The sequence below is a fragment of the Neomonachus schauinslandi genome, chromosome 8, assembly GCF_002201575.2.
Source record: "Neomonachus schauinslandi chromosome 8, ASM220157v2, whole genome shotgun sequence".
In the NCBI taxonomy this organism is placed as follows: domain Eukaryota; kingdom Metazoa; phylum Chordata; class Mammalia; order Carnivora; family Phocidae; genus Neomonachus; species Neomonachus schauinslandi.
The window spans coordinates 121,293,124-121,309,109 of NC_058410.1; the positions used below are offsets into that span (position 1 = coordinate 121,293,124).

Below are 15,986 nucleotides of genomic sequence, written 5' to 3' on the forward strand. Positions count from 1 at the left end.
TCTTACAGGAGTGGATGACATACCTTAAAAGATTAAGCCTTCCCACCTGGGATTTGTCCAGAAATTCAGTGTATTATAACTTCTCATAGCCTTCTTCATTCTCCTATATTCTTGTGTTATCAATAGTGGCTTTCTTTCTTATTTTATGTTTAACTACAGGACATAAGCAGCTACGTTGATAGAAGTCAGTTTATACTGTCATTCATCTTTCATTATAAGAACAAGGTTGACTTCCGCTGTCTGTAACACTTTGCTGCCATCTATGTGTAGAAAAGAGCACAACACTCTTCCATGAACCAGAAACCTCCCCTGTTCCAAAAAGAATCATGGCTCTAATCTAGAGGGATGACAAGTGAAGCTTCAGGAATAATTTGCCTCCCCACAAAAATGCCGAAGCTTACCAGGAATTTCTATAAACAACTTCCTAACACTGAAAGAGTAAGTGAGGATGCATTATTTAACATAAACCAAAGCCAACAGTTTTTTTCATTATTGCTGTTGATATATTTTAGCTAATATGGCAACTTCTACAGAGTTAGGTTTGGAAAAGAAACAGTGACAAGAAAAGGTGAGGTTCTGAGTCACTTAAATAATTACAATAAAATGAATTAATTTTTGCAAAAGTGTAATCTAAATAATATTGCCAAACAATATAATGAAAAAGATCATTTAGCCAAAACAATTTCACAATATTTAATATGAAGCAAATGTAAAGCGACCAGATAAAAAAGTATTTATTCAAATTATTTAAACTACCAATAACTCAAATACTGCGACCTAATAATTAACCATGCTGTCAAACACTCAAATATTCTTTTCTAGAGAAGACAGAGAAATACATCAGAACACGGAAGAGCCTCTCAACCTCCCCCTCAGTAGTGCCTATGTTGGTTCTGAATTGTCCTGACAAATGTCAGTTCAAAAAAACAAACAAAATCACTCCAGTGTGAGCCATATGGGAAACGTAAGCAAAACAAACAAACAAGCAAAACTTTCCTCTACTAAATCATTTAACAATCCACACAGTTAAGATAAAAATTGATATTTCCAATCAGGACTAATGATATGTGTTAATAGTCCTAAACAATGTTCCTTAAATGTTTGTCAATACTATTGATTTCTAAAAGACATTTTACTGTTAAAAAAAAAAAACAAAACTGATACAAATATGTAAGCATATGGGGGTGGGAGTAGAAAGGAGACTCAGGAAAAGGTTTTACCCTGATTTTACCAAACAGAATGAAAAGTTGACCCTGACTGCCTCGCCTCAGCCAGTCTGCCATTTACAATAACTGCATAACTGCTATCGACACAATATTTGTCATCTGGAGAACACTTCATTTTAATCATCGACACATTTCATTTTAATCATCAACACTAGTATCATAGAGAAGTTGAGCTCATCGTTTAAAATTCAACATTTTTTAAAGAATTTTTGGTCTAACTTATTCTAATGACAAACTTAACAGAGTTTAGCAAGCCAAACCAAGCCTTTGTGCATATTTACCTGTAAATAAAGCAAATTTAAGCTCATCATGGATGATTTTTTATTAACATCCATAAATAATGTACATATTGTGTGAATGTTACTAAAGAGAGTAACATAATGAAGTCTACTAATCTTTCATGTTAGACATTTTTCAAAAAATGGAGATCTAAATTATGGCTATTTTCTTAGAATTTATTTCTCTTTGGCACTGGTATCTAATACTTAATAACTTAAGTAGAAATTACAAAAAAGATTTTATTCATTAAACTTACTGAAATAGAAAAGTTTCATTTTATTTTATTATACCAATTTTAAGGATCTATCGTTAACAAAGAGAATTTTATAAACTCCACTTGTATTAAAAGAATATAGTAGGAATCATATTTGATACCGAGCCATATGAGGTGTTTAAGAGCAGTTAAGTTTAAATTCTTAAATTTACACACAAATGTTTTGTGGTTTTTTGTTTTTTTGTTTTTTTTGGAGGGGTGACTACAGATACATCTAATTGTGATATTAAACAAAGCATAATCTAGGTCTACATCTTAATTTATATAAATTACATATTTCAATCTAATTGGGAATCCAAAAAGTTTTCATCATTAAAAATCCAAAACAAAATGTTTCACTCATAGAACCTACATTGTTTACTATTTGTATTTATAAATACATGTAGAAATTGATACTAAGATTTAGCTATTTGCATTAATTTTGGCTTAATTGTTGCAAAACTAAAATAATACTTAAGATTTTATTTAATAGTAAGTGGATTAAGAGTGCAAAACCCAACAAACATACCTTTGTGTGGTCCACTAATTATAAGCAAAATTCCAAACGTTATTAGCTGTTATCAAAATTACAATACCACCTAGATCTAATAAAACAGAACAATCTGTTTGAACAGGGAGAGGAGAACTTTCATAGAGTGTTCTCTCTCATATAAATTCTTAATGGACTATAAAGGACTTTTTAAGTGGTTTTAGATTTGAATTCAATTGCTCAAATCCGTAACAGGCTTTCAAAAAGAATTTGAGCCAGATGACATACAGGGACCCACAAGCATTATAAAGTCCTGCTCTACCCTCCTGAACGTAAGATTAAAAAACTGCTAAACTTCTTCCTAAGAACCATAGGAACTGATGAGCCATATTTACATTAGTGGAGTTAATGCACTGTAAGCATAAACGTTAAATTACAAAATGAAAAGGTTTTGTACTACAATTTCCTTGTAACAAACTAAAGTTGTTACCAAATTTATTAAAAATCATGGGGACTGTGCCCACACAGGTGATGAACCCAGAATCAATCAGAAAGAAATGGAGGCTTAGAGAACAAAAACAAGCAAAACTGCAACTTTACTTGACCATAGAGGTTTATAATCACCCAAGCTATCTATCTGCGGAAAGTAAAAGCAACCAGTAGTTGCTCCATTCATCTGGCTCACTTCACTTGTAAGAGAGCTAATTTTTCCAGAAACAGACACAATGTAGTATGCATGGATATTAGATCTAATTGCAAACACACCTTATTAATACTCAGATTCTCAAAGTTGCACTCACTGCTCTTTACGAAGTAAAGCTTTCTGCCCATTAGCTACCTTCATAATTTCAGTATTAATAACTTACTAACAACTAGGGTGATTTTATGCTGCTCTGAGCACACACAAGAATTACATATAAAAAAAGAATTACATATGAAAATATAAGACTAATTTTAAGCCTCATAAAATATATAAGCCTATATCAATTTATCTGCTAACAAAAGAAGTTCTCTTCAGAGACCAAACAAGGAGTATATGAACAAAAATAAATCTGCAATATTTAAAAGGAAATATTTACTTTTAAATCTTAGAAAATAGGTTAATTGATAATCTAATAGTCAAATAACTGAGTTGGCAACTTATTTTTTTAAAAAGTACCCAAATAGGAAAAAATTATTCATTTTGGTTATCAAGCTATTGATTCTTCTGATTCTATAAGCAGCAAATATTATTAGCTTCCTATAGCTTTTAGGGAAACTTACACATCAGCACAGTATAGGCCCTCAATATAAAAATTTTTATTGAACTATCCTAGCCAAAAAGATCGTAATTATTTCTGATGACTTAGTGCTGTAGATTTCTATTTTCCTTCTATACTAATTTTATTTTAGTATTACTTACGTGCTAACATTTCACCTCGCATTGTTGTATTTAGGGATCTTCTTCGCTATGCAAATACTACTCATATGGTATTAATTACAACCAGTTTCCTCCATCAAGGAAGAAACAATGCTTTTAACTCAAACCTATTGCATCAAAACTTTGTTTCATTGTAATAAGTGGTGGGAATAAGAAGAAAGGTGAAACTTGAAACACCAGAGTCTTATGTTCTCTTCCCCTGGTATTTCAGTGACACCTTCCCCACCTCAGTCTTCTTAGATTAGCTGTGTGACAAGAAAACCAAGTGGCGTCAGTCCTGAGTTCCACCCTAGACAGTTGGCTCTGACGCTCATCAAATGGAAGTCCCAAGCCGCGTTTTGTAAAATAAGGGCTTGAGCTGGCTCATCGCCAAGATCTCTTCCACCTCAAAATACTATGGCCCATTTCATAAAAATCAAAGGGCCCAAAACATCACTTTCCCCTTTATAATATGGCATAACAAGTTAACATTTCAGTGGCAGGAACTACAGGCATTTGAGTGAGGAAAACATTCTTACATAAAATTTCAAACAGCCAGTGTGGCAAAGGGCAGGCCTCTATCACAAGCAGATGAAACAATGAATGGTATGTAGATTCCCTGTGTTACCTTAGTGGACTCATTTCTCTGAATAGTTTGCCTCATGTTAGCCTAAATTATGATAGAGAGCACACTGGGATTGGAGGTAGGGAAGCAGAGTACCACTTTGCCTTTCCTGGCCCCTCTCCCTTGTTCCTACCACATTTATTTGGTAACCTTCCCCCTCAGGATGGACTGTGCCGCCATTCCCAGAAGTTACTATTGTAAACAGCATGGTCAGGAGGGCCTTGCTGAGAAGCTGACATCTGAGTAAAGGTTTAGAGTAGTTAAGGGAATGAGTAGGTAGGTATCTAGGAAAGACTACCACAATCCAAAGCAAGTGTGAAGGCCCATAGGTAGAAGCATGTCATAAGGATCCACAGCCTAAGGTAGGTGCTCATTATAGATGAGTAAATGGACGCTTAAAAATGCTGAGCACTCTGCCAAAGTCACATACCTAACACGTACCACGGTCACAGTCTGAAGCCAGAGAAAACACTAAGGCCCAGGGTCTAGGGTAGACCTGGATCTAAAGTTTTAGAATGTGTCCTGGGAATTCTATCTGCACCCCTGATTTGAGAACCCTTTCCTATATCATAGTGTCTCATGAAAACCTTCCTCCCTTCTGCCCCATGACAGTCATCTACAGATTTCCCCTACTATCCAAAAGTAGACCATCTAGGAAAACTTTCATAAGCCAAAATGGCATAAAGCAAAGAAACAATTGCCATTAATTTATATGGAATATTTTTGAGCATTCCCAGACCTAAAAAATAACTTCTCTTAGGCTTCCCTGGTTCCTTAGGACACATCCTGCTTAACAGATGCACAAAAGTCGAGATAAAGCACAGATGCTCACAATCACTTTTCGAAGCTATGCTGTCTTGATGCTGAGATACTGAATGTAGTTCCTGGGGAAGAAGCACGATGCAACCACTCTCGCTGCTCAGGGTGCATGCTGCTTCACTGCAAAACAAGCGCTGAACACTATTTTTGCTATTTACCTTTTTTTTTTTTTTTAAAGATTTTATTTATTTATTTGACAGAGAGAGACATAGCGAGAGAGAGAACACAAACAGAGGGACTGGTAGAGGGAGAAGCAGGCCTCCCGCGGAGCAGGGAGCCCAACATGGGGCTTGATCCCAGGCCCCTGGGATCATGACCTGAGCCGAAGGCAGACACTTAATGACTGAGCCACCCAGGCACACCGATATTCACCTATTTTCATAAAAGTGAAAATTTTCTTCAGATTTCCTTTGATTAGTGATAACAGGTACTAATACAGGTCTTTCATAAAAGCAGAGTGGTATAATGGGATCTTTCAAAAAGTGGGGGTGGGGGATGGGGATACTTGTTCTAACACTAACAATGGTTTGCATCTGTGAGCTTCCTCCTGCATCATCGTGCTGGCATTGGGCCTGATAAAAGGCAGCAACCAGAAGAGGTGCTGCATAGGTATAGTCCACACAATTTGATTTAATGAAATCTAACATGCCATTATGTGGGACATGGAGCTTGACCCTCACCCACATTTAAGGATGTTCTCACTGTTCCCTTCCTAACAGCAATAGTTATGCCCCCCTGCCTACTCCTCATTTTCCTGCTCTACTCACACCTCCCTGTCAGCCTCCCCAGGGGCCCCTCCCCGCCAAAAAAGGAATGAATGATCAAGGACACAGAAGAACAGTGCTCTCTGCCATTTGCTCTGGGTTTTTAATAGGCCACCCCTTACCCTTGCTATGACTACATAGCAAAGGGCCACACTGCTGCAATTTTATTTTGTTCTATAACTGGGTTAGTCAGGCAGTAACCAGATGTTCAACCTAGGCACCCGCCCTTGCCTACCATAATGCAATTCTCCAATGCACTTAGTCACCTGTCCCCCTCCCCTCAATGAGAGAAGCCACAAGAGGTTTAGGCTTCCTAGAGATAAATATGGGGGTCAGCTCTCCAGCTATAAATTTCAACTACTAGGACCTGCCAGGAAAAAGCCACTGGAGATGACAGTCTTTACCTCAGGTAATTAAATTGCTCAGTCCCCTTCCCAGGGGCCACTTGTCTAATTCCTATGCCTTTTTTTAATTCCCAGCTTCATTCCCAGGCCTGGTTTTTCTCTCATCTCTCCCTGATTCTAACTTGGTGCCTGGCCACTACACTAGCCACTTGGTTCACAATCAACTCTGCTTCTTGTCTAACTTCCTGGGCTGGAAGTCCACAATAAGGACAGTTTAGATTCAGCCCTTTTGTGCTTCCGTGTCCACAATCTGCTAACTGGTCCCACACAACCAGACAAGGAAATTCCACTCCCACTCCTGCTCCCACTCACTCAGCCATGCCCCAGTTTACCTTCTGGGCACTCAGGCCTCCCAGCTGTCATGAAACAAAATTAAACAAATAGCTTACGGAGAATTGAAAAGGAAAATAATAAAGGTCATTAAAGGGTTAGAAATTAATGAAAAGCATGGAGTTATTCAATTTGAATAAGATAAAATTAAAGAATAAGATAAAATTAAAGATAAAGAATTTTCTTAAATAAGAAAAAGACTTACTAAATGGTCTTCAACACTGAAAATCCTCCTCAAAACTGAAAAGAGAAAACAACTTTCTATCTCCACTGATGACACAAGGAAAAAAAATAAGCGTAAGAAGAAACTTAGGTACGTGGGGAAAGAAAAATTTAAGGTGAGAACTATTTTACATTACAATTGCAATCATTTTCTTGAATGGTCTTTCAAATAAATTATAGAATACAAACATTTGAGTTCCAATCTTGGATTGGCCAGCGATTGGGTGGGTGACTTTGAGTAGATAATTTCATTTATAAAATGAAAATCATATGAAGTCATTTCTGAAGTTCCTTTCGCTGTAACATTCCATGACTGCATAATTTTCATTTCTTTGGGAAAAAAAAAATAAAGGCAATTCCAACATAACACTGTGAGACAAAAGGGAGTAATGCTGGACTAGATTTACTGTAGAAAGATTTCGTCCAACACTATGGTTTCAAGAATGACAGGAGATTACCGAAGAAGTTTGAGGAATGGTGGAAAAATCCAAAATCATGACAGTAATGAACATTGAACAGATAAGAAGCTGAAGACAAATTACTGAAAAACTATTATTTACACAGTTTAAAAAAAAAAAGAACAATAAAGCAGGCTCTTGAAACATTTTCCCCATCAAAATGGGCAGGACTAAATGTTGGATAATTTGTTCCTACTTGGATGATGTCATCATGCTAGGTTTAACTACTTTTAATAACTAGTACATTTCCGTCATCTCTCACTTTCTCCCACATAAGATCAAATCAGCCTCTCAATGACCCACACTTCATGAGTCATAATTTTTCTGTTTATGATTCAGAAAAATGTCTTCAGTCAGTATTTCCCAGACTGCTGTGGGTTTATTCCAAGAACCAATTTCATCTTCATTGGTTTCCTACAGGAAACCAGACCAACTTCCTATTATTTTATTTTCCTTACTTTTAGCATACCATAGCCCACAGCAAATTAACTGGAAGTGAGAGTGATAGAAGACTTTATCCTGCACAAAGAGAAGCCAACATAAACAATGCCCAGTCTAGAAGTCACGGATTCAAAATTAAATATAAAATGTGCTAATATTAGAACCTTCCTTCAAAAAAGCTCCAAACCAAATAATAAAAATGTATTTTAATTAACCTTACTCTAAGTATTCCACTGTCAGAAAGAACATTTGTTTAAGAACGACTGTCTAAGAATACAATAAATCCTACAAAGCTGATTAACACTGAGAAATCAATTATAAAAATATATGTATATATGTATGTACATATATATATGTATGTATATATATATATATACACATATATATATGTATGCTTGTATGTATTTTCCAACACTAGCAAGCTGCTAAGACAACAGGGAGACAACTGAAGCCCAATACAGAGCCTTGGAGTGGTCAGGAAACAGAGCAACATTCCCCTAGCAACATGGCAGTCTGTCATCCCCAGCTGCCATCACTCCAGCCCCTGCCCCACACCCACTCTTTCTATGATTAAGAAAAAATCTGACACTAGATCACAGCAGAAATAGTGACATGGAACATGGATTTTTAAGGGACATTTTATCAGTGGTCTGTACTCATACTATTCCCCTAAAATACTAGTATTTCTCATGGACTACACAGAAAAAGATTTGTGAATGTGAAGAATTTTGGTATAAACATATATCAGATTCTCCTTAGACTCTTTCCATTCTCATCACTCCTGATAACAGGTATAGTTTTAGGCTTTAAAAGCCCACAAGGTCACTAACTGGCAAGGAGCAGGATAATTTTATATCAAATTCAAAAGTTGATACATTAAAAAAAAAAGCCTAAAAAGAATGCATTTAAGGCACATATTAAATATGGATAAACCAAGGGACTTGAAACATTAGAGCAATGGTTCTCTAAGTGAAATTCCCAGACCAGAGTCAGCATTACCTGAACATGTCCTAAAATGGAAGTTCTCACCCTACTCTAGACCTAATGAATCAGAAATTCTGGGGAAGGGCCCTGCAACCTGCAGCTGATGCTAAAGTGAGCCTTATCTGTCATATTCTCTTTCTTCCTTCTTACACCAGGAAATTCCTAGAAAAGAATCCACTCAGTTTGCATTTTCCTCATAACCCCTCAACTTCTAAATCCTCTGTGCCCTGGCTAACTCCTCTATCATATGCTAAAATGCTCTTTTTAGAAGTATCTAGCACTGCTGATATTCCCTCCTGCTTGAAATGTCCTGATTTTTTACTTCTGTGACACAATTCCACTCTCCTGCCTGTCCCTCTCCTACTTTCCTGTCATCAGTGATTACTCTTCCTCCTCCCATTCTAAATGCACTCACGTCCCCTAGGTTCAAGCTTCAGTCCTCTACTCCTCTTTCTCTATCTGCCTCCTTGCTATCTCAAGAATTCCCAGAGCTGACTTTACATCTCTGTACCCCAAATCTCTCTCAAACCTCACAACATATTTTAAACTACCTTATGACCTACTTCACCTGAATGTATTTCAAGTACTGCCAGCAGAACATATCCAAGAGGGAATTTTTCATTTACCCTGTCTGACTCCAACAGTCCCTCCTTGAATGCCTGCTTCTACTATTGGTACCATTAGTCATCTTGTCCCCTGGGCAATGCATTGCTTTCCCTCTTCCCTGGCTCCCATATCTTATCAGCAGAGAGGTCAACCCTACCAGGCATCCCATGTCATTCACCCCATTCCCACCATCTTCCAACAGCTTCCTATATGTCTTCTGAGCCCTACGACTAGACTTACCTGTAAAACTCATCTCTCAATCAGTTTTCCCCATAGTCAAAAATATGCAGAGGCTGCCCAAAGGTAGCCCAACTTCCTACACAGCCTTACGTCACATTTCTCTTCAACAATTTTTTTGCTCAGCTAATCTAGAATGCTCATCATGTTATAGACATACCCCTAGTTTTCTCACTTCTGACTCTGGGCCTTACATCACTACCTCCATTTCAACTACCAGTGCCCACTAACTATGTCTGCAAATTTCTTCCATAAACCTCCTCCTTGATACCATCATAATGCCCTCAGACTGAAGTTCTCTCTCACCCTTCTCTAACGACCCATAGATATTAGTGCCAGCCTCTGTCACTTGCCACAAATCACCCCTACACCAGTTCAGAACCTCCACAACAGAAGTGGGTTTTATACATCTTTGTGTCCTCCATTCCACCACACATGCAAATATTTGTTGGAGGGCTAAATGATCTTACAAGTCAAAATTCATATTCAATTAAGCACCATTTCTGCCAATTAACTGGCCTTCAGGAGAAGCAGGCAAAACACAATAAAAACAGACAAACGTCACATACACAGCAACTTAGAATGAAATGACTCAATTTCCTAAGCTTTCTATACTTACAGTGCAACCAGCCTAGAATGATACCCACAACAGTAATAGGCTCACTTCAAGTAAGATAAGTACAACAGACTTTTTGAACTACAAAAACTTTTTGGAAAAAGGAGAAGACTGGTTCATTTAACACTAAAATGACAGGGAATACCTTCTATAAATAAATCTTCATAAAATTTCCTATATCTTTCCCACCATGCCAGTTTATAGCTCCAGGGGTACCTAAACTATCTTAATCACAAAGGAAAGTTCTTAATCTAAAGGAAATTGAATAACAGAGCATTCATACCAAAACATTCAAATTTTGCCTGGAAGATATTCTCACGTTGGTCAAGAAGCCCAAGAAGCGACTAGATAAATTATAATGTGGAAGACGGATTGATTGTTCCAGTTCGGGATAAATAGTCTTTACACCTGGAATAATAAAGAGAGTGACTACTTCTCTACAGAAAAGAGGTGGTAATCTCTCCTGGCATAGTATGCATAAGATACCCTATAAAATGAGAAAAGATATTCAGAATCATTTAGAAAAACAGCTCTGCTCTAACTGAAAGACCTTGATAACTTTCACAGCCCAAAGGTTAACACTGGATACTGAACAGAATCATCACAGATTAAGAAAGGGGAAAAATTTTTTTCCAAGACAGCACAGATAAGAAGCATCTTTATTGATATGTAGCTATCCTTCAAGGATAACATTTTAGAGAAAAATGTAAATTACAAGGATTTCTACACTATTTTTAAATTTAATATTACAAGACTGGGTTAACCACTATGTTTCTCTCACTATATTCCACACCTGGTTTCATTTTATTTAGTTTATAGTTTCTCCCTTAAGCTAGCAGAGATATAAAACAGGCATAAAGATTCCATTCCTCCTAAAGTTGGGGATATGGAGGAATACAAATCACCTTAAGTATTTCTGAAATAACACTGCTGAATTTGTTCATTAAACAGCAAAAAACAAAAAAAACAAACAACAAAAAACCAATAGATTCTTTGGACTTTTTTTGGCAGGATGGCAGGGGACTCTTTTAACTTAGAGTTATTTGCTTTTATTTCTCAGCTCCACTATTCTGATTGAGTAAGTGTCTAAATAGAACTTGTATCATTCCTGGCTTCAGATTTCACTCACTCAAGTGAACACTGGGATATAGCAACAAAAATGGAAATTTGAATTAAGCAGATTGCTAGAGCTCTAGGGATGGGCTTCTCAGGTTTACTGCAATTTGTTCCAGAAAGAAAAACTAAAGAGAGGTAGGTAGACTACCAGAGTATCTGAATTAAGGGAAAGAAATCAACATTAGCTGTATCATACTGAGGAGACAAGAAGCTAAAAACAGTTTTTCTTCCCATAATTTTTACTACTTACAATAAAAAGTTAATTCAGTTAATTTTAACATATTATTGAACTCAAAAAATATTATTTTCTCAGCCAATAATATAACCACTACCAAAAATTAATATTAAAGTAGAAGTCTTATTGCGTTACATTTTCCAACATTTTAACAAAACACTTCATTCACAATGTGATTTGAAATGGCAGAAAATAGACTACAAGATTAACCCAAAATAAATGAATACTGCTATTTTAATGTTAGCAGTAAGATTTTATATTGCTCAGTAACAGAGAATACACTTTTAAAAAGTATTAGTATTTCTATTAGATTCATTAATTAAACTCGAAGACCAGGAGTAGTGCCTATATTAAGAAACAACAACAAAAGGAACAGAAAAAAGTAAAATGCGGAACAACTAAGGAACACAGCCAGAGAAATCGGACCGTAAAAATGGCTTACTTTAACGTGGCTCTGGGCTCCAAGGTTGTAGATCTCTGTAGGCTTTACTTCATTAATGATCTTCACAAGGCAGGTACTGTCAGTGAGGTCACCATAGTGCAACTTCATGTCTTTAGAATTCAAAAGCATACCATTAGATAGAAGAAAACATCAGCCCTTTTTTTTTAAAAAATATCAAAATTGAAAGGCATATTTTGAAAGTCTGAAAACCACACTGGTTTCAGAGCAGCAGAGTATAACTGTCATCTTTAAAGAACCTAAATGGTAGAAAGATACATTTGTTGCCTGTGTCTGTTTACAAATGCTACAAAGAGGATTTGTAAAAACTCAAATGAACTTTTTTTTTAAATCTTATCAAGACAGATGTTATACAGTTAATGTATCTTACGGTTCCCAGGTAGTTTGTAAGATGTGTTACATAACAGTGAGATTCAGACAAAAAAAAAAAAAAAACTCACGAAAATGCATATATTGTCTAAAGAACTCTGTAATACACGAGTAATAGTGAATCAGATACTTCTATCTAGCAATTTTAAAGTACTTCATAAACATCAATCCTTGAGCCAACCACAAAATGCCTGATGTAGAGACATAACTGATTAGGACAACTAGCCTATTCTAACCCTAAATCTCAGCATATCCTTACATTGATACATGTAGATAGGTGATTTGCTAGCTTGATATTTTGTTATTTTTACATAAAATTGATCTATGTCTAGACCCAATGACACTACCATTCTGCACTTTGCACAAAAATGATAATAATTTTCAAGAAGGATGTACTGAATAACCTGAATATTAAGGTAAAGGGCCTTTAGTGGAGACAACTACGTTAACCAAATATTTGGTGCTCTGAAATGAATACAAAATGATTTATGCTTTACATGCTGACTGAATCATCCCTGCCAGCTGGAAAAACTGGACAAGCAAAGCAGGCTGAACTTGGGAGTTAAAAACCCAGGGTCCTGGTCCTAGCTCTGTCTTTTACATGGTATGTGACCTCAATAAAGCTACCACCTCTCTCTGCCTCTATTTCCTCATCTGTAAAATGGTTTCACTCACAAGCTTAAGAGCTGCTATAAAGGGCAAATGAGAAAACACTGTGACTGGGCTATGTAGACTATCTGGCTACATTCAGGCAACCTTATTAAAAATAACATGCAACTGCAAATACTGACAGTGATTTGTAAAGCAATTAAATATAGTTTTGATTGCCACCTGTTTTTGGACCTGTCTTCACAAATTATTTTAAAAATTAAATAAATGTACAAAGATCGCTTAGCTTGATTACATTAGACCAAACATAAAAAGCAAAGGAGTGTTCTGTGAATATGGACCTGATCTTACTTGAGGGGATAAGGACACCTGGAGAAGGGTGATCAAAGGCATGTCTACTCTTGGTTTCTTGAGCAGCATCACCTGACCAATAACCTGTAACAGCCTAACCAAGATGACACTGTGGCCCAGGGGCAGCAAGCAATGGAAGGGTTTTCAAAGCATGCAGATAGCATTCGATGTAGGCAATTCATGGGTAAATAATTGCAACTTGATGGGCTTTGAGAAAAATGACATCTGAAAATAACTTATCATAATATAGGAAGCTACAGAAAGAAATTTTAGTAAAGAAAATGACTTACTTCCTTCAATATGAGCCTGGGGGTTCTTATACAGATGTTCAATTCGACCTGTATTGAATGAACTGGATCGCCGCACAATTCCATGGACCTGCATTTTTTATAATGCGGAAAGATAAGAAATTATAAATGTGCAATGAGGATTAATAAGCAACTCAGAGGTTCTTTTGTTAATGCTTACCTTGTGAAAAAATAACTATAACTTATAAGCCTATAACTTATGAACATTATCTTTAAATTATTAAAAATAGTCCCACTGCTTACTTTCTCCCCCACTACTGTCCACCAGCCACCAGCATTGTACCTCCATCTCTCTGCCATGTTTTCACTGCCAATCTCAACAAAAGTAATTAGAGAATTATGTGACTTCACAGCAAATGCTTAGTTACAGATACTCAAATGTCTCCTTTTCCAAACACACACACACTTAGAGCCCTGCTGCTGACAAAATATCTCTTCAGTTTGAAACCGAAGACAGACCATGTGAGGCCATATCGGTAAAACTGCCCTGCAGCCTCTGTAACACAAAGCATGAGGCTGAGAGGCTCTGATGCCACCACATCCTTCCAGTGTCCTCAGAGCTTTGCATCGTGCACCTATTACATATATATATAAATATACCTGCATCCACAAATATAAACAAACAGCAGCTGCTATTATCCAGCTTTGCAGAAAAGAAATAACATAGATTAGGGACAAGACTTATACTCTACTAGATTTAAGATATCAAGAAAACTCAAATGAAGAAAGGATTTTTTATTTTTTTAATTTTTATCTTTACCTTAACCATTATTAGTATGAGGGGGAAGAAAGTCCTTGGAACAAGAATGCATACCTGTCTGATACCAAAGAAAAGACTATTTGGATCTGACACATAAGAGAAATTGTTCAAGACCTGGTCTCACTTCCTCCTTATGTCAAGATTGCTCCCTTTGTGTTGCCAATGCTAATACAAGCTTATGTCACCAGCTGCCCAAGTTCCAGTTCTACTGGGGGCAGTTTTAATCCTTCACTTATTTTAGAAGTGTTCCTTCAAATGTTGGGCAGTTTCATTTGCAGCTGAATACACTTCTATATTTTAACTCAATCGTTTTCTGTCTGTTTCAAACCGAAATTAATCCTTGGCATGACTCGAATATTCCAAATGCTGGGGGTGGGGGCAGAATTATAAGCACATAAGACTTTCTTTCAAATAGAAAGACATCTCATCGTCATTTTATACGCCATACATGAGAAATTAACTTCTGCAAAGGATACAACACACCCACAATTAAGAATTCTTTTGGTTAGCTGCTTTAGTCAAAGAAAAAAGCACTCATCCACACTATTTTCCAAAAGAACTAAGCCCAAGAAAATGTGGTAAAAATGAAAATATTTTTAAGAAGGGAACATCACAAACTTCGTTAACTAAAATTTTAGGAGGCAAACTGTAAAATCTAGGAAATGTTAAATTGAGATTTGAGTATACGCCTCCATTCCTTAATTTAGAAGTGGATAAAATAACACATCAAGCTTAGAATTTATTCTACTTCATGGTCTCCTATTTTTTAAGTTGTTACTTAATTGTAAAGTTGAACTGCTCTACAAACAATAATTTTGTTTAACAAACAATTTTTTGTTTAATAAAAACCAAGTTCGCATACTTATATATAGCAAAATTGGTTTTTGCCACCAAGTTATCTCTGAAATATAGCTCTCTTAGATGTAAGTAGAACTTTATTTCATTGGATATAAAGGAATCTCTATGTTCTAAAAACAGATCATTTAATTTTGACAATGAAAATAATAATAATAATATGATTTAGTCTATCTTTTCTCTTAACTGCTGGATTCTGGGTAAGTCACATATTCCAACATCCTGAAAAAAGAGAAACTCCATATACGTACACCTTGCATATAAACATTAAAGGCTCTGATAAAAATATTAAATGATATAGATGGATTCAATTAAAATCAGACAACTACACAAAGTCACAGCAAATAAATAACATAGGACTTTTTGTCACACTTATAATGAAAAGCATTAAGCCATAGGTTTTTTTTAAATATGAAAAAATGTGTTTTAATTTCCCCTCACTCCCAACTTTTGGTATGTGTATACAGGGAAAGAAAGACCTGCCAAATGCTTAATCCATGACAGCAAGTATTATTCTAAGAACTAATGAAAGCTGAGTCTGTCTGCCTCAGAGACAGGTGAAATACAAACTTTAAGACAAGCCAAAATGTGTGCAAACTGGATAATCTAGTTAAGAATTTGAGATTAGCAGCTTTCTCTTTACAGAAGGGATGTATGTAAGGTTATTGTTTGTTTTTATAAGGATTTGGGGGGGGAAAAGAGATGAGTTAGGAAACCAAAGCGAAAAGATAAATGAGCTGAATATGACTCCATGTAAACTTAATCAAAAT

General features: G+C 36.1%; 1 protein-coding gene across 1 annotated transcript in view; it reads right to left on the reverse strand.

Annotated features, from left to right (window-relative positions):
• Nucleotides 1-15,986, reverse strand: part of GMDS (GDP-mannose 4,6-dehydratase) — a 665,383-nt gene that overhangs the window by 472,710 nt on the left and 176,687 nt on the right. The window contains exons 3-4 of the mRNA XM_044917292.1: nt 13,584-13,671; nt 11,947-12,056 (exon numbers count right to left, since the gene is read on the reverse strand). Of these exons, the coding sequence (XP_044773227.1) occupies nt 11,947-12,056; nt 13,584-13,671 (198 nt within the window). The remainder of the gene's footprint in view (nt 1-11,946; nt 12,057-13,583; nt 13,672-15,986) is intronic.